At 39.9% G+C, this 24,406-nt stretch overlaps 3 protein-coding genes across 4 annotated transcripts in view; 1 reads left to right on the forward strand and 2 right to left on the reverse strand.

Moving 5' to 3' along the window:
• The window catches only part of zfyve16 (zinc finger, FYVE domain containing 16), a 31,720-nt gene extending 25,495 nt beyond the window's left edge, over positions 1–6,225 (reverse strand). For both annotated transcript variants that reach the window (XM_030742215.1, XM_030742214.1), the window contains exon 1: positions 6,017–6,225. The gene's annotated coding sequence lies outside the window, so the exon portion shown is untranslated. The remainder of the gene's footprint in view (positions 1–6,016) is intronic.
• Positions 6,226–7,808: 1,583 nt separating this feature from the next.
• ube2l3a (ubiquitin-conjugating enzyme E2L 3a) lies at positions 7,809–13,251 on the forward strand. Its single transcript, XM_030742403.1, has 4 exons — positions 7,809–8,011; positions 11,119–11,214; positions 12,210–12,396; positions 12,490–13,251. Exons 1-4 carry the CDS (start codon positions 7,985–7,987, stop codon positions 12,642–12,644), a joined length of 465 nt encoding a protein of 154 aa, XP_030598263.1. The 5' UTR covers positions 7,809–7,984; the 3' UTR covers positions 12,645–13,251.
• Positions 13,252–14,724: 1,473 nt separating this feature from the next.
• ckmt2a (creatine kinase, mitochondrial 2a (sarcomeric)) lies at positions 14,725–23,973 on the reverse strand. Its single transcript, XM_030742273.1, has 10 exons — positions 23,903–23,973; positions 22,087–22,272; positions 18,804–19,002; positions 18,311–18,406; positions 17,990–18,211; positions 17,345–17,430; positions 16,927–17,050; positions 15,816–15,950; positions 15,177–15,302; positions 14,725–15,067 (listed from the first exon to the last, which is right to left on the reverse strand). Exons 2-10 carry the CDS (start codon positions 22,233–22,235, stop codon positions 14,951–14,953), a joined length of 1,254 nt encoding a protein of 417 aa, XP_030598133.1. The 5' UTR covers positions 22,236–22,272; positions 23,903–23,973; the 3' UTR covers positions 14,725–14,950.
• Between the last annotated feature and the right edge of the window lie 433 nt (positions 23,974–24,406).

Consider the following 24,406-nt stretch of genomic DNA (forward strand, 5'->3'; position numbering starts at 1 on the left):
AAACTTTGAAAAATCTTTTTCAATTCGTTCATTTGGGTGTCCACAGCGCAATAGTTAGATAGTATGGCACCCAAGTAACAGAATTTGGTTACAACTTTCAAACCTGGAAAAAAAACATTCTCTACAACTTTATACACACTTGTATTTTTTATTTACAGTTCATCATTTTAAATATGATTACTAGGGCAAAGACCCAAGAATGTAGTCACTTCATGACATCAACACACTCATTTGCTCATTCTTCATGTAGCAAAGCATGCTGTGTAGGGCTGTGCAATTAATCAAATTTTGATTTTGATTTTGGCTCCAAACGATCACAAAAACAGTGTAAACGTCAAAAAACAATTATTATAAAAATGATGTCACATTATGGTCTGTCGGCTTTGTGGGGCTTAACTGGAAACCTCCTCTGAATAACAGTAATCTACGGCATAACCTGGCATTTGTTTTTTGGGGGGAACCGGACATGCACCTCCCGAGAAATGTAACATGTCAGGTCGACGCAACCAACGACTGATTGGCCCAGTCAGCACCGCAGATTCCGCCTGTGCACTTCCAACTACTTTTCCCTGGAGTTTTGGAATTTTTCAGTGAGAGAATAACAATAATCCTCTCAATATAAGAAAAAATAATCACAGCATCATTATAAGGACTCACTGAAACTATCGGAATGGATGTGAGGGAATGAACAAATAAGTGGAAAAACTAGAGGGACAAATATGTTCACACCTGGAAAAAATAATAATAGTAAAACTGACCCAGGAGGGAAAAAGAGTCCCAGCATTTTATTTGTTTCTGCTGGCCACATCACATGTAAAAACTGGGACACGACTGCAAGGTAACTAGCACAGCTTTGCTGCACGGCAGGATCTGCACCATCTGCAACACAAACTCTGTAGCGTTGCCAGTAAAACCAGTATAACCAGTATCTGCTGTGTCTGTTCTGATTTAGTCTGAAGTTTTCTGTTTGCTCTGGGCTATAATGGGCCAGCCTGACAGGAATCAGGAGCATAGAATTAGGCAGGTACTAATGGTGGTCACTAGTACTAATGGCGGTGCCACAGGTGCATAAAATCAAGCACCTAGGTATGCTTCTACAAACATCTGTGAAAGAATGGGTCGCTCTCAGGAGCTCAACAAATTCCAACACGGTACCGTCATGACACCTGTGCAACAATCCAGTTGTGAAATTTATTCACTACAAAATATTCCACAGTCAACTGTTAGTGGTATTATAGTGAAGTGGAAGTGATTGGAAATGAAGCAACTCAGCCACAAAGTGGTATGCCATGTAAAAATCACAGAGCGGGGTGAGCAGATGCTGAGGCGCACAGTAAACAGAGGTGATCAACTTTCTGCAGAGTCAGTCGCTACAGACGTCCAAACTTCATGTGGTCTTCAGATTAGCTCAAGATCAGTGGGTAGATCATGTTGTAGGGTTGTTTTTCAGGAGTTTGCACACACCAGTGCACAAGGCAAGGTCCAAAAAGACATGGGTGAGCAAGTTTAGTGTCTGACCTCACAAATGTTCTTCTGGAAGAATGGTAAAAATTCCCATAAACACACTCCCAAACCTCATGGAAAGCCTCCCCAGAAGAGTTGAAGCTGTTATAGCTGCAAAGAGTGGGCCAACATCATATTAAACCCCATGGATTAAGAGTGGGATGTCACTCAAGTTCATATGCATGTGAAGGCCAATGAGCAAACACTTCTGGCAATATAGTGTATTTTTTCATTAGTGTGATTATTTACCACACGACAAATGATTGATCTTTGTGTTCTGCGTCTAAAGCTTTATACAGAAAACTTGTATAAAAGTGACTCCTACAGTAACACACAGTAAATGTTTGTCATGCAAGGACACTGACAACCTGAAAGTGTCCAGAGTAACAAAGATATAGACTACATGATTATATATAGATTTTATTCTGAACTCATTATAAATCTGTGACATAATCGCTGTCTTCTTCCTTATATATTGATGACTAACTGACTGTAAAAGCGGTCATTTTAAGTACACAGATGTTTGCTAAGTGCCACCATTTCAGTTATGTTAGCTAACAAGTGAAGGACAACAGGAGCAGCTAAACTGGCTCCTATTTTTTTTTCTCACATTGATATTAGCCTTCATTCTGAATAGTAAACCTCTTCATGAGCTCAATCGTAAACGTTTCCGGTGTTTCCAGCCATCCATTTTCTTCCTTTTCAGTTGTTTTTGTTTTGCACAGAAAAATATTTTTGATTTAAGTTGAAGTCTTATTTGAACTTTTGGACAGAGGCCATTTTTATTTATTTGCACATTATATTTTCATTGAAAATAAAAATTGCATTCACTTTAATATGCATTGTTTATTTGATATTTATTGTGATGGTCACATTAATGTTAAAATACATTTGATTAGTTTCAAAGTCATTTTTTTAATTGTGAGAAGAGACAACAAGGTGATATTAACAGCTGGGCAGGCTTGAACAAGTGAGGTAAGATTGAAATAATAGTTGACTAATCGATAAAAAAATTGACAGATTATTCGACTACCAAAATAATCTTTAGCCGCAGCACTTCTCTGCTGCAGTCTCTTTCATCCAGCGTCCACACAACCCCACCTCAGTCTGCAGCCCTTTACCACGTCAGGCCTGAAACCCATCTGATTTGGCCGCTATGCTCTGGAGTTCGCTTTTTATTTGCTCAGATTAGCTCTCCACATGCTGGACTCTCTTCTCAGTTCATCTATGGTTCCCCCGCTGCTCTGCTAAGCTAGCAACCTGCCCAGTTCTCCACACGTCCATAATCCTCTCTGCCACGGCTCAATATCCCATCTGTGACCCGTTCAGCTCTACAATATTCATCTGTTATCTAACTACAGTCCCCTAGCCGCAACAGCTAATGTTGCTGTCAGGTAATTGCTAACAGTTAAACAGCTAATGTTAACCAACCAGGTTAACATTTATGAAATCTGTTCAACAGCTGAGTGCGGTTAAAACGGGAGAATTATTGACCTCTCAAAATTCTTCAAAGCATTGTTCAGTGCTGTGAATGTGAACTGCTTCAGCTGCCGGTGGGAAGAGGGGCTTTGCTGTGTGAAGCTGTGCCTGCTGGAGGAGGCAAAGATGGCACTGTTGGTTTCAATTATGTTGCAAATGAGTATCTAATCCGATATCAATTTTTAGTATCAATCAGTATCTGAGTGGCAATTTTTCTGACAACCCTACTGTATATACTAATATTTGTGTGTATTTATGATTCATTATCAGGTAAAAGGCTAGCAGGTAGAGAGCCCTACAAAGAGGCCTCAATATTCAAACTATATTGCTAAATTGCTGCACTTAAGTCAAGATAAAAACCTTTTTCCAGCTTCTGATATAACTGCATATTATCTTGTACTATGTGCACAAGTCTAATTTGTTCAGAGCAAGCCTCCATCTTACTTCCAACTCAGTGTAACATGGAATTAAAAACTGACCTGCGTCAACCAAGAACTTTCACCTTCACACAAACCCGTTTCACAGCCATCACATGATTCACACTAATATGATGCATGTGAGTTCTATTGTCAGTCAACTGTTATTCATTATTATCATATTTCCACTACTGCTTGACAACTGTCTTAGTTTATGTAATGTAAGAGTCACGCCGTGGTTAAAAAAGCTCTTCAGCTGAAGAGCAGGAAGTTCAGCTGGACTTTTCCCAGAAAGGAGAACTATGTAATTCACAAGCCTCAAGTAACCTAACAGGAACAACACAAGTAGGATGTGTGCACAAATGGCTCTCAGTAGTGCTAAACTACAGACTGATAATATTGCAGTTCCCACAAACTTCAGTCTCACCTTCAATAATAAAGCTTTATAATCACCACACAATTCTTAAAGCTAAGGTCCATGAACAAAGAAACACAAAACAAACAAATGGGACTGCCACTATTGATTATTTTAACAATCAACTATTCTATCAATTATTTCATCAATTCATAGAGTAATTGGAAAAGAAGTAATTTTGTCTTATTAATAAGCAATAATAAATATTCAAAAAAGAAAAAAAAAGGTCTTTAAAAATGAACTGCTCATTGGTTTTCATTTTAGAAACAGCAAAGTTTTTAGTAGTTTAACTGCAGAGAGACTGTCAAAAAATAAACCCTTTCACTGTATTCACTTGCCATATGTTAAATGTTAATGCCAAATGCAAAAATAAATAATCACAAGTACAGTAATGTCAAATAAAATAAGGTATACGTACAACCTAAAGCAAGGCATAAAGTAAAACAGACTTTCGCTGTGATCTTGGAAGGTTTACAAAAAAAAAAAAAAAAAAAAAAAAAAGAGTTCTTACAGTATTGCATCTCCTGGATAAGGCAGATTTGGTGTTTGTGTTTTCATGCACACGTGTGTGTCTGCATGTTTAAAAGTGCATGTGAATGAGTACGTGTGTCTGTAACCCTTTAAACAGTATGTGGTGGCTGCAATGAAGAAAATGAAGAAAAGTTCACTTTTCTTCACATTGGAGTTTGAACAGATGGTGTAATTAAGGACTCCTGCCAGCTTTTTACCAGTCAAGGCTTTCATGGCAATTACAGTAGCAAGCGCTGCTATTTGGACACTAGAAAAAAACATTTTCTTTCACTCTACCTGAGCTCACTGTCTTAGTAACGGCTCCACCACTTTGCTTTTCTCCGTGTATGTGTGTGTGTGTGTCTCACTGACGCAAGAAATTTGCGTCAAGGTTTTTTTTTTTTTTTTTTTTTTTTATAGTCGAGTTGAGTTACTCGAATCGTTGCAGCCATACAAACAGACAAGGCAACAAGTTGCCTTTAAATATCCCACACTGCCTGAATTTAGTGATGTTAAATATGGATATGAGTTAATAATAGTGGGCATCAAAATGGGTCAGATTCTGGAAAAGCGTGTTTCTAGCATGGCTAAAAATAACACTTAAAGTTGGAGGAAAACATCAAATACTTTCAAAAGAAACTGTGACAACAGAAGTCTGAATTTCCATTGTCACACCCATATTTCAGAAGAACTTTTAAATATATAGAACAAGTGCAGCAAATGTCTATATGGGGTTGTTTCCAGCTTCTTGATAAACCTGTCATTAGAAACCAGGTCAAGACTATGTGCCTGAGATTTAAATCAGAGGACTGCTTTGACTCAGTCTTCCTTCTCTTAACTGCTTATGACACCTTAACAAGAACGTGGTAATGTAGCAGCGCCAGAAACTGCAGTAGTCTTCTTTTTCCTGCTGCTGTTATTCAGTAACTGTTTCCAAGGATGTTTGAGGTTTATGGGAAGAAGGAAGTCAGTGACCTTATAAGTATTTGTCACACTACTCTCAAAGGTGAATTGAGGCTTATTAATAGGTGTTATCTTACAATTATTCTGTCACTTATTAGTCATGTAGTTGTCTAGCTTTAATAAACTATAATTACCTGAGGTCAGCTGACAGGTTGGCTTTGTTTGTCAGTGTGTTTCTGGCGAGGTCAAATTAAAAAAATACTATATCTACTATTATATTTATGAATATATTTAATGCAAGCTCTGCTGCTCATTCATTGCTTGTGACACAGTTTAAATACTATGAGGAAACCAAGTTAATTGGGAAGTAAAAATACACCAGCTGTAGCTGTTTACAGCTGAAGTCACAGATAGCGTTGTGACAATGTTAGCAGCATAGACAATATACGTTTCTTGGTGTCACTTAAATCGGATTTTACAAACCACACATAGAGTATAAGAGCGAGTAAGGTACACAAAAGTAGCAAACCATCATATATGAAACGTTAGCAGGTAACATTAGCAGCTACACTTCACACTAACCCACTTAGCACTTAGCCCGAGTCATATTTGTAGCGCTAACTGTGGCTACCTGTTTAAACGTGAGCCACATTTGAAGACCCTGCTGTACATCTACTGAAATTAGCGCGATTATGGAAGGCGCTGCTAAAGTTAGCCTGTTATTTGTTACTGAAAGCGCTAGCTGGCTAATGTAGCTACCAAACTGTGGGTTTGTTTAAGAATTTCTTACCAGCAGTGTTTTATTCCATGACTCCAACCTCAACAACCGTGCTTCTCTTCAGATTTAAAGCAGCAGAAAACGTTGCTGGTATCTTCGGGCCATTCTCTAAGACCACGGTAAAAGTTGTTCGGGCAGCTAGCTCCTGGATTAGTTTTACTGGAGAGGTGTAAATTCTCCACTCAAGCGGCCATCTTGAACAGACAGACTGTCGGGAGGTCACAGACAGGATCCGCTCAGCCTGAGGAGAAAGCGAGGCTGACTATGGTTTGACTGCATGCAGGTTTGCTCACCAGCACAGAAGGTGGTGGTAGTGTACTTCTTCGAGGGAGACATACATACATACATACACAATACCAGTCAAAAGTTTGGACACACTCACCCATTCATTTGAATGGGTGCCAGTTCTGGTATTTTATGGCAAATACCAGTGGGTTCCACAGGGCTCACTGGAGGATGTTTGTGCCCTCAGGCCACCCTCCTGAAGTCTGTTTCTGAATGTTTGGTCTGAGATATTCACACCTGTGGCCTGCTGGAGGTCACTTTGCAGGGCCCCGGCAGCGCTCATCCTGCTCCTCCTTGCACAATGGTGCAGATACTGGTCTCGCTGAAGGGTTAAGGACCTTATATGACCTTCTTCTTCTATATTTTGGTGTGCCATTAGATGTACATCTATCAGTACTGTGATACAAAATGCACTCAGTGTTTTTGTTCAAGATAAGACAAGAATGTATTTTATCCCAAATTTGGAAAATTCAAGATTTGATGTGATGTGCATTCAGAGGTGCTCTTCTGCTCTTGGTTGTAAGGAGTGCTTATTTCAGCTATTGTTGCCTTGATATCAGCTCGGAGCAGTCTGGACATTCTTCTCTGACCTCTGGCATCAACAAGGCATTTTTGTTCAGAGAACTGCTCCTCACTGAATATTTTCTCCTTTTCAGACCATTAAACCCTGCGTAGGAAAATCCTAGTAGAGCAGCAGAAATCATCAGGCCAGTCCATCTGGCACCAACAACCAGCTCAAAGTCACTTAAATCACATTTCTTTCCCATTCTGATGCTCAATTTGAACTTCAGTAGATTATCTTGACCATGTCTACATCCCTAAACACAGAAGGATTTTTTTCCCTTTCACTGTTGCCTCAAGCTTGCTCACAGGGAATTATGTGATTGTTGGGGTTTCATCTCTAATATTGTAGGGTCTTTACTTTACAGTATAAAGTTGCCATATAAATAAAACTGCAACAGGCTGGCAACCTATCCAGGGTGTACCCTGCCTCTTGCCCTGTGACAGCTGGGTTCATGGACAAACTAACAAACACAAAGCTTTCATGTATAGTAAGAAATAAACAAAACATGTGTGTGATCTTTACAAAACAACCAGTAGAGGTGACACACTCCAGTGTACCCTGCAAGGGGAGGAGCTTCACATTATAAATAAGTTCATATATCTTTGGCTCACTGTGGACTTTAACCTTTAAGATTCACACTAAAAAAGTCTCTTGAAATGGGAGTAGCTAGAAGGAAATGGGATCACATATCCAAAAACATGAAGGTAAAAGTTTTGGTTAAATTCTGTGAGGGTGATCACAAAAATAACCTTTGAATCCAGTGTTTGTTTGCCTTATGGAAGATTAATTACGACAGATTAACTCCCAGCAGTTTGTTTTTGCTCCACATCATTGTGTGTTGGACATTTAATGATTTTCCTACTGAAAAAGCAAGTTTTGAATCAGTTCCTATTACATTAGTCTTGTAATTTATCTTTATTTCTTTCTAGCTTTGAATATGTGTAAAACTCATACAGTATACTTTCCACCGGCCTCACGCGGAATCCCGAGTCAGATTTTACACCCTCCGGGCCCAAAGAGGGCGGTAACGCAGCGGCCCCCGCCTGTCATCCGCTTTAAAGCAAACTGAGAAGAAGTCGAAGGCGAACGGAAAGAAAAAGGAAGAAGGAGAAGACGGAATCGGTACCACAATGACTTCGGCTAGGAGATTAACCAGGGTAAGAAAAAACCCGAGTTATTGGATCTTTGTCACTTTGACGCGGTTTAAACAATGGTTTCAGCTTCTTGAGTGCAGCAGCAGATTCGTCAGTAAAGAAAAAATGTCCGGGTATTTCTCGTTCAAGTGTCTGACAAAACGAAAGGAAAGGATAATGACGGCCGACAGACGGTGACTCGGGAGTTTAGTAGTTTGAGACGCCAGCAGAGCGTGATTCAGCACTTAGGGAAACCCGTCATTTACCGCTCCAAGTCGGAAAGCAAGCTGGTGTTTAAAGAGCAAGCATGGTGGAAACTGTAGCAGCTTATTTTATCCACTGTCACCATCTGAAGGCAGCCGCGGAGGCGAAAACATGGAGCCTTTGGGGTTGGGGTGTGACGTCAGACCTCATCTGGGCCATATACGTCTAATAAATAATGTTTAGCTAAACGATTAATAATTCATGAATTAAAATCCAGTTCAACCGTTTTCAGTAATTAAAATATCATCTCCAGTTTTGGGAAAATGTCAGGAATAATTATTTGTAAAACATATACGAAGTTATTTTGCTTGGTTATACATACTTGCATATAAGGAGAAGTAAAATATAAAAAATAGAATAGACACTAAATTATGAGGAAATGCGTGATTTAACGATTGGAATGATTAAAACTTTGAGTGGAAGATTGTAGCTAATAAGGGCATTTTGGTTTAAAGGGGAGAATAAATTAATAATATACTAAAGTTAACAGTGTGCTGGCTGGTCAGGACTTAATACTTTTTTTTTAAACTGTGGCTTATTTTAGTTTTGCTTTCTTGTGCCTCAGGTGTAACACAGCCTTTGCGTTGAAGAATTTCCTCACACAAAAACAAAAGTGAAGTATGTCGTCAGTACTTCCTGAATTCCCCTGGCAATTCAGTATTACAGTTGATGTGGATTCCAGTAAAGTGTGTGCCAGCAGTTGAACCGATTCGGTTTCTGTTGTCAGTTCAGCTACAAAATCATCTGAAACGACCAGAACGGGAATAGGCCGTTTTAGCAGCCTTCTAGAAAACAGTGACAGTGTTGGTTGTATAAAACGTTTTGACTTTCACTTTGTTTCTTCCAATCTAACAGCAGCTTGATAAAATTTAATAGTTTGTGTCTTTTGTTTATTGTTATCTGTGTGTTCATCTGAAATATATATATATATATATATATATATATATATATATATATATATATATATATATATATATACACACACACACACACAGGCAGTTGACTCAAGTAAACTCGTGGCTGTTTCTAGAAACTTTCTAGAGCCTTTTCTATGAATGAAAATTATTTGATTCACCAGATTTTTTTTTTTTTTTTTTTTGTAACTGTCTTAGCCTATTTTTTTTTATTTTTACATAAACTAATTATGTGAGAATCTTGTGGATTTCTTAATCTTCTAAAATGATAAAGTGACAAGAGAGCTGATCTTCCACTTCCTATTAATCCTATTGTACAGAAATTGGCTGCAATTCATCTGGGGCACAGTAGGCGGCGCTCACGTTACCGTCCTCAATGAGTGTCATTAAATTGACACTGCTAAAATAACTGTTTCCACATGCTTGTGGATGGAAAAAGTCCACATATTATTTTGGTTTTCACAAATACAGTTTTGAATATAGGTCTGAAGTGAAATACAAAGCACTTACCTTTTCTTACAGAAGGCTGGTTTTGGCCATTTGCTGAAGGTCAGCTAATACATGGTGATTGCTTTGCGCTAGCAAAGCGCTCCTTTGCTAGCGCTTCTTTACAAGCAACAATTAGACATTGGCAGTGTAGTTAAACCACAAACAAAGTGTGTGTGTGTGTGTGTGTGTGTGTGTGTGTGTGTGTGTGTGTGTGTGTGTGTGTGTGTGCGCACGTGCGCACTGTTGTAGGTGTTGAAGGTGACTGTCACAAAACTAAACCCTGCAAAGTAAAGGGTAATTGGACTAGTTCTTATATAGCGCTTTTCTACTCAGTCAGAGCACTCAAAGCGCTTATACAAAAGTGGGAACTCCTGGGCATTTAGAGGTTCTTTGATCAGAGTAGACTGCAGGAACAGAACCAAGTGGTGGCCATGACCACAAGAACCTAGAACCAGTAGTGAAACCTGCTGCAGGCTAACTAGAATTAGACTAACATCCAGTAACTGCTAATTTTATTGCTGAATTTTTATTATTATTAATTTTGTTTGTTTTGGAACCGTTTTCAGCCATTTTTGCCAAACAGGCACATTTTAATTGCATTGTGCCACTTTGTGCTATCGCAAAGGTCTTGGTCTGGCCACCCCTTTTCCAAAAAAAAAAAAAAAAACACAAAAGAAATTGTCTGTATCTCAGCCACAGAGCAGTAGCTGTGACAGTATTGCAGTATTTATGTGAACAGGCTAGAGGGAAAAATGCATTGTGTGAACGGTAATCTGAACCAAGGGTGTGAGTCATTGTGGAGGAAGTGATGTAACTGTTTACTGTCTGACTGGACTCAGTCCATCAGGGCCATATTACACGGCTCCTGTGAATCCCCTTCACCCAGCAGATTTGATTCCTCGGCTGGTTTCTTGACTTTTTATCACTTTTCATAAACACCAATCAGCCGCACCTTTAAAACTTACAACAGCTCTCACTCTGTCACCAAAACAGCTGTGACCTCTGAAGGTATCGGCACAGTTCTAACAGCAGTTGCATTAGGTCCTGTTTATGAGGCAGCTCCTCCATGGATTGGATTTATCTCAGCACAGCCCATGAATGCTCATTTGGATTGAGATCTGGGGAATTTGGGGGCTAAGTCAGCACCTTGATGTCTATCATGTTCCCCAGACAAGGCCACTTTCATGTCGGTTCTGATGGTCTGCGTGTTGTGCAGTGTCATACACAGCACACTGTGTGCTGACACTTTAATTTTTTATTTTTTTTAAAATTATAACCAGCTGTAATTTTTCTTCTGTGGGATGAGACCACATGGGTCAGTATTCCCCTTTCTTCTCCTTCCTTGGATTAGTTTTAGTAGGTTTTTGTTGATGTTCTGTTGTTGATGTTGTGGCTGACTGGTGAATAATACATGCACTTTTTTCTCTTTTTTGCACTGAACTTGAATCCTTTGTTTCATTTCAGGAAATTCAAGACATTCGTGATTCTGGGATAAAGAATTTCCGAATCATTCAAGTGGATGAATCAAATATTTTGAACTGGCAAGGGCTTATTATTCCTGTAAGTATTGACCCCAGGATAAAATATATTTTTATGTTTGTTTGGGTTTTTTTGGTGTTACATGTTTCTCTAATATCTCTAATTTCAGATCCCTCTTTGTGAGGTTTGAGAAGGACCTACTCTTATTTTTTATTTATTTTTTTTCCCTCTCTCTCCTCTTTTCTGAACATTTTGGTAGCATTCAGGGTTGGCCGATATGACAGATATTTTCTTATTATAGTCTATATAATTACAGTCCATGACCAGTTCTGTTTTGTTTTTTTTAATCTAAATATTTTTGTTGTTTTGTTGTTGTGGTGTTTTTGTGTCAGTCGAAAGCTCAGGCTGCTCAGCTTTGTCTGCTTTGTGCTCCATATGATGATGTAGCGGTGGGTATCCTTAATATGGTCAGAACTACAGAAGCCCCGCCCACCTGCTGTTCACTCTGTCTTATAAGGACCACTGATCTAAAGAAAGTTGGGTTAAGGGGATGAGGGCTCGTTTCAGACATACTAAGGAGCTGCACAAAGGCCCGATGTTATTTTGAACTGTGACTCAGACAAAGCTACTCTAGTAGAGCCTGAGAAGAAAATATGGAGCTAGTAATAAGCAGAAAGGTCCCATTAAATAGCAAATGGGATCCCAACATGTTCTGTTTAGTGGCTGCATGGCACAAACAGAACCATGACACAAACTTGCCTCTCTGACTACTGAGAGATAAAATGCAATTAATCAAAAAGCTTTTGTGTTCTGTTCTTACAAATAACAGACTATTATGGGGGCTAAGTATTTGCGGCTGTCTTGTCACATTGGGCATAAAGCATCTGCACCAAGCCTTCTGCAGCAGTAATTTTCTCTACTCTAGGTCTGTTAGCCACAGTCCACTGCAGAATATTACATTATAGAGATTAGAAGTGGGAAATGATCAGAAGTAGATTGACAACCTTTGTAAAATATTTACAATTACAAATATGAAAACAGCACATACTAAGTCACTTACTCTTATTTTCTCCAAGGACTGTGCTCCATATGACAAAGGAGCATTTCGGATTGAGATCATCTTCCCTGCAGAGTACCCCTTCAAGCCACCTAAGATAACCTTCAAGACAAAAATCTACCATCCCAACATTGATGAAAAGGGCCAGGTCTGCCTGCCCATCATCAGTGTGGAGAATTGGAAGCCAGCCACAAAAACCTACCAAGGTGAAACCAAATGTCTCCTCCTTGTTGTTGCTGTCTTGTATATCTGTACCAAAGAGGCTCACGTGTACCTTCCTCATTTCCTCTTTCCTCCAGTGATTCAGTGTCTGGTTGCGATGGTGAACATGCCTCAGCCAGAGCATCCGCTGAGGGCTGACCTGGCAGAGGAGTTCACTAAAAACCGTGCGAAATTCATGAAGAATGCGGAGGAGTTCACAAAGAAACACAGTGAAAAACGACCTGTAGACTGACGACTTGCTTGTTAGGCTTCCTTCTGTTTCCTGTTCAAAGAACCCAGCCTGACTCTCTGTTCTTATCCCCTTGTTTCACAGAGATGGCCTGTTCTCCAAACCTGCATTGTTTAGCACTCTTCAACCACTCTTTAATAGAGGCTTGTGTTGCTGTTTCACTTTGCCAAAAAAAAGAAAAGCAGGACTTTTTGGTGCACAGGTAGGCTCTGGCCTCTAGGTGTCACCTTTTGGTTGTTGACTTCTTTCTACTGATTTTCTTTTTAGAAAAAAAATCCAAAAAAAAAAATTTCTGAGGTGGCATCTTGGAAAGTAAAATCAACGAAAAGTGCTGTTCTGCTTACTTTAATGCTGAATGTGTTTTCAGATTAATCATTAGCTTATGCAGACCTGTTTACAGATTTTTAAGCGAGTTCAAGTTTGTTACTCCATGAAGGAGCAAAGAAATTTCTGAAAATGCAAGAACGCTCACGTCATTGAATCATTTTTGTATCTTGAGAAATAGAATTAAACTTCTTCCACCTCTGTTGGCCTCTTTATAAAGTACTTATTGTTAGTGAACATTACAGTAAAGATGCATTTACAAATAAAATTACAGATGCTTTGAAAATCCTGTAGGAAGTGTAGAGGGCCTCTTCTTAAGCACATTTGCACCTGCAGGATCTATTGCTTACATTGCCTTTGTGTGACTGTTATTATTCTCATCTCATTCAGTTTGTACTCACTATAGTGGGTTTTTAGGCATAACTTTGTTCTCTGTAGTCTCAACAGGAGTATTTACAGCTGGGTTCAGATTAGGACTTCGAGTTAGCTACCAGACATTCGTCTGATTGTTGGGATTTCTCTGTATTATTGTGGGGTATTCATAATATAAAGCTCCTTGAGGCGACTGTTGTAATTTGGAACTATATAAATAAAACTGGATTGAATTGAATTCATTATTATCAGGATAAGAAGTAAGGGTAACACTACCATCACTGGCCACTTTGTTAGGTACACCTGCTCAGATGCTTTTTAACAGCTTGTGAGCAACTCAGTGCATTTAGGTATGTAGGCAAGATGAAGATGCTGAAGTTCAAACCGAGCACTGGAAGGGGGAAGAAAGGTGATTTAAGTGACTTTGAGCTTGGCATGGTTGTTGGAGCCAGATAGGCTGATTTGAGGGTTTCAGAAACTGCAGATTTACTCGGATTTTTCCTGTACATCAACTCTAGGCTTTATAGAAAATAGGACAGCTCAAAGAACTACACATTACAACCAAGAATATACAACTGAACTGCAGCTGATGATACAGCATTAGCAGACCGCACCAGGTGGCACTCCTGTTGGCTAAGAACAGGATTTTTGAAGCTATAATTTGGAATTAATGTTAGCATTAACAACATGAAAGCATGTATCCATCTTGCCTTGTATCAGTTCAGGCTGATGGTGGTGGTGAAATGGTGTGCAGGGTATTTTCTTGGCACATTTTGGACCCATTAGTACCAATTAGGCACTCTTTAAATGCCACAGCCTACCTGAGTATTACTGCTGGCCATGTCCATCCCTTTATGACAGGGGTACCATCTTCTGGTGGCTGCCTCCAGCAGGATGCTCACCAAGCTCCGATAATCTCAAACTGGTTTTTTGAACGTGACATTGAGTTCACTGTACTCAAACGGCCTTCACAGGCACCAGATCTTAATCCAATCGAGCACCTTTGGGATGTCTACGTGCTGCTGACAAATCTGCAGTAATTGTGTGGTATTGTCAACAGGAACAACATTTCTGAGGAATATTTCTATCACCTTGTTGAATCTATGCCATTAATAATTACAGCAGTTCTGGAGACAAAAGGGTGTCCAACCTGCACTAGCGAGGTGTATCTAATAAAGTGGCTGGTGAGTGTAGTTTACTGTACAGTACAGCTGTCATAACTCATTTATCTAATAGTCTGACTGTTACAGTATTAAAGAAGAAAAGAAAGTCCAGCCACTTTCTGCACATATTCCAACAGAATCCCGCGTTATTGTCCAGCCAGTGTGGACTACAGAATAACAGAGAGGCAACAGAAAAAGTAAAATGAAAGCATCAAAATATTTGGTAGTTTTTTAATTGAAATTGGGGTTACAACTATCTTGAGGTAGAGTTTCCCTCTAAATTCAGAACATTTCTGAGATGATTTATCTTAAAGTTATGCACTCTGTAGGAGACGTCAGGAGAACGCGTCCTCTGTAACAGCTGATGGATGTCGCTCTCAGGTTCTCTAGTCGGCTCCATCAGAGCACTGATCAGATGACTGATCCTTATGGCACAGAGGAGTTCAGTTTTCATTTCCTAAACTGAACAATGGGAGCTGGGATTTTGATGTCCTGGCCTTTTTCCAGCTTTTTCTCACACTCAATCAGGTAGTTGACCCCATCGACCACCAGCTGGACCAGCTCCACCTAGAAACACACACCAACACAACAGTAGCTTAGACTGAGCTTTTTAATGGGAGTGAAAAGCATGAAAAGGGAAGTGCTGCAAGAGGTAACAAAGGAAGAAGATCTTTACCTCGGATTTCCCCAGACGGTCGAGGTTGGAAATGTCAAAGGTATCGCCGGTGGCGGCTGTGTCGACTCCCCCTGTGCCGCGTTTCTGCAGCCGTAGGTTGTCAAGGATTTTGCTGAATCGTGGGTCCTGTGAATTTGAATCATTTATAAAATGTTGCACTTATTTTTTTCTTGAAGAACAGAAATAATATTTAGCTGCTCCCTTATTTACCAGGGGTCACCACAGCAGATCTGTATATTTGATTTAGTACAAATTTTTATTTATTTTTTTTATCCCAGATGCCTTTCCTGATGCAGCCCTCCCTGGAATTTGTGTCTTCTCCCAGTCTTGAACTAGGGATCTTTTGTGGGTTAGGTCTTAATCACTACGCTCTATGGAGCTTCTGAATGCTTTAAAAATCTCTGTATTGAAAATGGAGACAAAGTTCATTCCTGACCACTGAAACACCACTGCCACTTTCAGCAGTGCATTAATAAACTTTAGTGGTATTTGGGACAGCAGAACCAATTATATGGGGACTGAATCAAAAGTAATGAAGCAAAAAGTAGAAAAGTGTGCTCAGAAAAAGATATGCAACTGTAAACTAAATTTTTTTTTTTTAAAAAGTTAAAGTTGTGTCTTATTGTGTCAGTATATTACCTTGCTCAGCTTGGGCAGGCGTACATGCACACCCGCCCTGAGGCCAGTGCCCAGGTTGGAAGGACACGTGAGAATGTAGCCCAGATGTTCATTCCACATGAATTCCCACCCTCTCTCCTGGATGAGCCGTTCCACCTGTAACAGTTGACCAGTTACATATTATCTCTATACAGTATAACAGCTGAGCAAGATAATGATTTTTGGCACTGGTTTGATTTATAGCTGAGGAGGGGAAGTTCCATCAGTGCATTTGATTACTAGATATCCAACATTTAACCTGTGGAGTTTTCATCTAAACAAAATAAATACCCAAAATAAATACAATTTTATTTTATTATGAATCAAAATATGTCAAAAAACTTTGTTTTCATTTATGAAATGAGGTTTTGAATACTGTATGAATTCTTCCTTTTTTAATAATGGGCAAATAAGAGCAACAGGTAAATTTTATAGAAAAATAGAAAAGCACTATATAGAACTAGTCCATTTACCATATATAATATTATATTATATTATATTATATTATATTATATTATATTATATTATATTATATTATATTATATTATATTAGTGTGCTGCTTAGCAGGTATGTGTAATATGCCCCTTGCATCTCTATAGTTTATGGATCCAGCTTGCTAACCAAGCTTGGTAGCACAAGCTGATAACTTGGTCCTCCACCCTCTTGTCCAAATATGGTTTCTTTTGACTCACCAAAGCAACATAACAATTGTCAAAATTCTAACATTAAAGCTTCAAAATGCAGATTTCAAAACCAATGGGGGATGTCATGGTGGCTTTGCCCATCTCTTATATACAGGTTGTGAGTGTGATGCTTTTTTTTTAAACCAGAGGTCAAACAGAGTTACTGCAACTTTACAACTGAGTATATATCTCGCAGTGGGTTTAATGTGTCACAACGCAGCATTCTATTATCCTTTTAATTCTATTTATGAAGGTTTGTATCAAAATTAATGTTTATACATCCAGGAATTGTTGAGATATTTCAGCGAGTAGAAGAGAGCAACATTACCATCCTATATCCAAAGAAATTAGGCTCCATTAATTATCAGAATTATATTCTAAAAAAGTCTTTGCTCACACTCCACTGTACCTGTTTGAGTCCACTGCAGAACCTCTCAAACACTCTCTTCATGTTGCCGCCCTTCTCCATGGAGATGACTCTGGTGTGGTCCTCCTCATTCACCCAGATGAGAAAGGTTTTCTCATTGTTGTGCCTGAGGAGAAGCAGCTAAGGGAACTAAATAAGAGCTCTCCAGGCAAAACTCACCTTTCATTACTGCTGATGACTCATGGACATTATGGAACTGGCTACGTGGGCACTTTGATATTCATGCTGCTTGTCTGTGCAGGCTTAATTTGAACATGCATTTATAAAAGACAATGCACACCAAATAGAAAACACAGAAACACACTTCCTGTTGTTTTAGTGGCTTATTTTTCAAGAACAAGCACAATAATAACTCATGTCACACAGCAGCGGACATGCGGGAGAGCTGAATGGACCATACCAGATGCCCCTAGCGTCTGGCCAGTCTCTGGCCATAAAGGCACATGTCAACAGTGGAGAGACAGGCTTGTCAAAGAGGAAGTGGTCCTAAAGGTGAGCAGGGTAAAGGGAGGATGAAGAAGGAAACAGGGGTAGAAGGATTTTAAAGAGCAGAAAGACTTCTTTATAATGTGGTGATGAAAAGATTCACAGGCTAATATGAGAGGGTATGTGTCCTAAATGTTAATCTTTTTAAGGCTGAAATGAAGGGAAAATATTTCCATTCATTTTTTTCTGGAATGAGATTTGTTTAAAAAATGGATGAAAGTCCTTTACAGATGCTATACAGACTCACTGCACCAACTTGTGGTTTAAAGTGGTATTACACAAGAGTACAACCTGTCCCTTTTCAATGTCAGTTGATATTGCTGCAACAAAATACACGGATGACCTGGACATAATGACAGAGGTGTTGTTTCTTCACCTGAAGAAAGCTTTAGTTAATTTTGGAAGGTTTTAAACTCTATTTAAATAAAGTACCTTCAAAACCAAACACACATCCACCCTAAATCCCTAAATTTGCCATTCAAACTGAACAATAGTCAAAAATCACATTAAAACAAAAGTGTAAAGGAAAGTATGCCTTTCCCTGAAATTATTAACTCACATCAATGAGTTGCTGCTGCTCCTTTTCTGTCATGTCTCCTAGGCTGTAGTAGCGTCCAGCCAGTTCTCCCTTAAGACCAGCTAGGGCTGTCACAGCCACCCTCTCCACCTCGCGGCGCTCAGCCCTCGAACAGGCTGGAGGGAGGCTAAGGCCGCGGATACTGCGTCCAGTCCGCACACGCGATGAAAGAACATAATTCTCATCAAACATGCCATGGGTTATCTGGAGTGCAGACAGAAGCAAAAGAAAAAACTGGTGCATACAGGTAGAAACAGTAGATGGATGCACTGATATTGCAGTGGCAAGGAGTTATGGGCCAACCTTGGAGGCATCCAGGTCAGTGGGATGTGTCATGGTTCTGGGGTCGTAGCCATTATGCCTGTCTTTGATGACAGGGTCAAAGAGCTCACTAAACACCTGGAGGCACCAGCAGACAAAGTCAGCAGTGTAGGTTTGTTTTTAGAACATCAAAAAGTATCTTCGACAACTGATGTCTTGTGAGATCATGTGGATTTGCACCATTACAACAAGGCCAGTCAGCATTCATTTCAAACAGCAGATACAGTGAGGTCCATTTTTGTAAATTTTGCCTATGTACACCATCAGGGTAGAGTTTAAATCATATTATCAATATGAAGTGCAGACTTTCAGCTTCAAGTCAATAGAACAGTAGCTCAGACTGGGCTGTAACCAGCCCGTGTGCAGATGAAAAAGAGGGCAAAATATCCAAATAAGCACTCACAGCTGTGCGGCTAATTAAGCTTATTGGTCAGAGTGCAGGGTGATAATTTAGACGAAATAAACTTTGTGTTACCTCATAGCTCTCTTCGTCACCAGCCACACAGCCCACTGTCTTGATGAAAGGGTGTCCGGGGTTGTCAACTCCAGTTTGGATGCACTGGTCCAACGTCCAGTTGTTGGGGGTGACTTTATCCCTCAGTTTGGCATAAACGGCTGGAGTAAGAGCAGAGGCCATGCAGTTGTTGTGTTTCCTCAGGTCAGGGAAATCAGAGCTTCAGCAGAAGAAGAATTGGAGAAATTTCAGCCTTTTGAGAGTTACTCCACCCACTCTAATATTTCTGCTTGCTAATAATGGCAACAACATGATTCTCCCATCAACCTGTGCAGCACGCAAATAGACAACTAGGTGTGTCCGTTGTTGGTTTGGGGTTGTAGAGGGAGATTTTGGGGTAATTTATGTTCTTTTAATTCAACTCTTTGTTTGTACAGTACAACTACAGAATGGCACTGCTATGTTGGTCCCCTCCTTTTTGAAAGGGTTGAGTTACACTACATCCAGTTAATCCAAAACGCTGCAGCTAGAGTACTGACAGAGAGAGCATATTTCTCCCATACTGGCTTCCCATGATGAGTGTTTCTTTTCATCCACTGCTTTTTACTCTGTTTATACTCCACTCTGCATTTAATCATTAGTTATTATTAATCTCTGGCTCTCTTTCACAGGGTGTCTTTTGTCCCGTCACTGCAAGTAACTGCCCCTCCCTGAGCCTGGTTCTGCTGGAGGTTTCTTCCTGTTAAAGGGGAGTTTTTCCTTCCCACTGTCGCCAAGTGCTGCTCATAGGGGGTCGTTTCGACTGTTGGGTTTTCTCTGTAATTATTGTAGGGTCTTTACCCACAATATAAATCGCCTTGAGGTGTGTCTTGGGATTTGGCGCTATATAAATAAAATTGAACTAAAATTAATTGAGAGTTATATAGACAGTATAATTTGTAAATATGACCCATGCATATCTATTGTCAATATAGTAATACAGATTACAGTTTTTGCAGAGTCATGAGTTACTGTAATAGAATTTGTTTTGCCCACTGTACAGTGGTATTAACAATTGGAATGGCTCCACAGGATCAGCTCTCGCTTAGGAAATAGCCATCATGTTACACACTGCTCTCCTTGTCAATGGCAAAGGCCAGTGGTGCTTATATTCAGAGACGTTCTGGCTTCTGAAAGATTCTTTTAGATTCTGATTCAGCATGCAGCCACCAAGTAGGTATTTAATCACTCCAAATTTATTCTGGAGCCTTAAAATGAGCTCAGCAAGTGTCAAAGAATTACCTTCTAAAACCATAGAGCCAAGTGTACTGTATACACGCAGTAAGTGAATGGAGAGGCATAAAATAGAGTGTGAAAGAGTAAGCGAGTGTGAGTCAAAGGTAACACAGATGAAACGTGAGAGCGTCACTGATCCTGCAGGACGTTGCCAGTGTGCCTAACATGACCTCGTACACTCTTTGATATTCTCAGAGGTTCACTTGCAGCGTGCTGGTACAATCCCCACAGTCATACTGACCTTCAAAATATTAAAGATAGTTTATTAATGCTACACGTTCTGTGCATAAGATAAGAAATACCTCATTTATCTCAAAAGTTGGGAAATTGTGCGACAGCAACCAGTTAAATAGAAAATACAGAAGAGGCTGCATGATACTTTGAACACATGAATCAGTTCATAAATGGTCTGGTGATGTTACCTTCCGCTTTCTTCTGTTGTCGGAGCTCTTTGCAGTGAGTCATTCTTGTGAAATGTGCAAGTGATGTGAGGCACGTAGTTGGTTTCTTTGTTGTTAAGGCAGATAATCACAGCATAACAGCTACTCACTGACTGGTCAAGGTCATCCATCCACTGCATATACAGCTTTCTGCTCAGTCCTCATCTGTCTTATAATCATCTGTTCCTATGAAGTGACCCCATCATATTTTTCACTGTCTTTCTTCATGTTTACCATAGATGATGTAAAAGATGGTGACTATAACATCATTCAGTTAGATTCAGTTTTATTTATATAGCACCAATCCAAAACAGCAGTCACCCCCCACCCCACCCCCAACAAGTAAGAACTTGGCAACAGTGGGAAGGAAAAACTCCCTTTTAACAGGAAGAACCTTTGACAGAATCAGGCTCAGGGAGGCGCAGTCATCTGCTGTGACAGGTTGGGGGTGAGGGGAAAGAGAAGAGAGCAGGAAGAGACAGGGCAAAAGGCATACTGTGGAAGAGAGTTTAATAAGTACTGATGATTAAATGCAATAATGGTGTATAAACACACACAGAGTGAAAAGATGTGAGTGACACTCGGTGGATCACAAGAAGCCTCCCAGCAGCCAAAGTCTCTTGCAGTAGAACTAAGGGATGGTTCAGGGTCACCTGATCTGATCCTAACTATAAGCTTTATCAAAAAGGAAAGTTTTGAGCCCAGTTTTCATTTTAAGCGATATTGTGCAAATGAAGGAAGGCAGCCCTACTTAAGTAGCTAATGTGCGCATTGAAGGACATATCCTGGTCAAAAATGATTCCAAGATTCCTCACAATAATCCTGGAAGCCAACGTAATACCATCCAGAGTAAGTATCCTGTTAGACACCAAGATTTTTAGGGCCAAGTACAATAACCTCCTAACCTAATAACTCATTGTCTGGATTTAGTAATAGGAAATTAGAGGTTATCTAGGTCTTTATGCCTTTAAGACATCCCTGTAATTTAACTAGATGACTTGTATCATCTTCATGGATAAATAATGTCAGCTATTAAAAATCAATATCTGACATCTGAAGAAACTCATGGGAGGTAAAAACAGGAGGGTATACATCAAAAGGGGCAAAACATCAGATCGTGTGAAAGACAGTAAAAATGTATGTAATGTATAATAGAATTGGTTCCAGCACAGAGCCTTGCGCCCCATCATCTAGAGTAAAATCCTGTCCTGAAGGTTCAAGCTAAACATTTTGGTTGCTATGTTGGCATTTTCATGCAGATGCAGCTAGCAAGGGGTGGTTCTGACTGTGGGATACATACTCATACTGTAACAACCTGTCAATCACAAGATAGGTCCACTCTAAAGCATGCCTGACTTTATCCTCATTTTTTTATTCTCGTCATAATTTACGAAATGAACATCATGTTGTATTCATAAGACTTTAGACTAGTGGTGGAGACCATAAACTGGTCAAGAAGGAGCCTACTGAGGTCATAGAACAAGCAAGCCAAAAGGTAATTTTTACATTCACTTCTATGCAACAGGCCATGAGAAGCTGCATCCATCTTTCATGTAGCGTCTGCGGGCCTTAATGTTGCCCTGGCTTACCTGGGAGGGTAAAGCTTCTTCCTTGCCTCGGCAGCTAGAGAACTGTCTTCACTGAGGAAGTATCCAGTAGTTACTGTTCCTGCACCCAGGCTGGCCAACAGCACAGCCGCATTGCGGCTGGAGATCAGGCGCGTGAAAGAGCTTGCCATCTCTCTGCTAGTTGAGTAACTCTCGGTAGCAAAATGACTACACATAAAAACCGAAAGGACAAGGCTTTGTTAATGGTTTGCGTACAGTACTAAAATACACATGTATAGACATCATGGACATACACATAAATAGACCAAGCACCAAAATCACACAAATTAGCTGCTTCATTCATGCTTTACAGGGCTATTCATACCAAGCACCTTGTCTTATCCAGATCTAATCATTCAAATCTAATAAGGCAAGGAAAGTACCCTAACTTGACTACAACTTGACACTTCAGACAGGCCACATTACCCTTTAAACTGGAAACATTTTGCAATAAAACCAACTGATTTTAAGGGAATCACCAAAGTTGAGCAGCTATCTTCAACAGAAACAGAAGGTTTCAATGAGCAAAGTTTGCAGACAGACAGCACAAACTTAACTTACAAATCTCTCATTACTATTTTTCTCAAATATGATTTCATTCAGCTGCATCAGCTGAATGAATGTTCTTATTGCATTTCTTCTTGGTGGAAATGTTTATTCCTAACTTGCCCTTAACTAATTTGTGTTTAATACTGTAAGAAGCTTGAGGGGCTGTAGCAGCCGCTCTCAGCGCCTGATCATTATCACCCACAGAACGGCAGGTTTCATGTAACCATTAATGCAGTTACACTAAGAAATCAGTTCTAAGCTCACAAAAAATGCCAGACTTTCTTATAAAGAAATGAAATTAATAATCAGTGTTGTAAATTTTGTTGAAATGTCCCATAAAACCAATAAATTTAGTTTCATGAAACTGTCCTGGAAGGTCATATTTTAGCTTGCCCTTTGTGGACCATGTCCATGAGACAGAGTCTTAATATAGAGAGGAGCTGAGAGCGCATTGTTACTCCTGTTAATCCAAGTCAGAAATGAACTTTAAAGTCACTCAGAAGTCACATGCTTTTATCAGGTGCTTTCGCTGTGCAGGTTAAAGACGGTGCACACTGTGGGTCAATGGGAGTATTATTTATAGACTGGGGGGAGGCAGTTGCGGTGCCAGGATTCAGTGCCAAGATCCTAGCCATGTCTGGCTCACGCAGTGACATTCTGAACTGGTCATAAGACCAGAGCCTCAAAAGGCCAAGACAGTGGGACAGAGAGAGGGAAACAGGGGAGACGGAAGGTGAAGTGCACAGGAGAGGTCAGGATGAAAATCAGGACAGAAATGAAGGAAATGTGGAACTGTAAGAGTTATTTCTAGAGATCAGTCTGCCAGCCAGCTAGTTGGGATTACATGCAAACCTCTACAGGCTGGAATCTGGGATCAGTCTCCCCTCCTCTGGTCACTGTGACCTTTTAACTGGAACATTTTCATTTAAAAAATAGCACTAAAGCTTTGTTTTATTCTTTAGTCTGTCCTTGATTTTCTACTTCTCTTTGGGACTTCCTGTAGTTGTTCAGCTAAAAATCACCTTGAAATTATCGTCACTCCCTGCCTCACCTTCCATCCACTTTCCCTATTCAAAGCATTGAATTGTCACGTTTAACTTTAAAACCATGCAAAAAAAGAAACAAAGTTAAGATGTATACAGGCTGCATCTTTATACCAGCTTTACAAGCAGATTTTTTTATTCTCAAGCTGCTTGTACAGCTAATAGAGGCTTTCTGTAGGAGAAATAAAAGAAAAACGGTACAGTACCTGCAGAAAAGCTGCTGCCTTCTTGCTGAGGGTCTCTTGTTAAAGAGCTTTTCACTCTCCTTTCACACGACGCTCCGCCCTCTCATGTGGGATTAAAACGTGGAAGCCAATCATAAGTTCAGAAACAAATGATAATAAGCCAATGGAGGTACAGTATGCTTGTGCTGAGCCATGATTAACCATGAACCCCAAGGCTCCAATATCACTGTCCAGTTTGACCTTGATATTTGGACATGGTCTCCTGTTCCACTTCTCACACACACTGTGACCCTGAGAGCTCTGTACAGCAGCAGTTTAACATAAAATACTAGCAAGTCAGGAAAAGTTATTAAGCACATCTAAATACAGAAATGCTGCATGTTTTAAACGGTGCTATGATTTTGCCTCTGCCTTTCAGAATGATCCCACAGTTGAGAGTAAGTGACTGGAATCATCAGTCAGACCCTGACTGACAGCAATTGATTGCATATTGCATATTACAAAAATCCACAGGGATAAAATTTA

The sequence above is a fragment of the Archocentrus centrarchus genome, chromosome 12 (genome assembly GCF_007364275.1).
Source record: "Archocentrus centrarchus isolate MPI-CPG fArcCen1 chromosome 12, fArcCen1, whole genome shotgun sequence".
In the NCBI taxonomy this organism is placed as follows: Eukaryota; Metazoa; Chordata; class Actinopteri; order Cichliformes; family Cichlidae; genus Archocentrus; species Archocentrus centrarchus.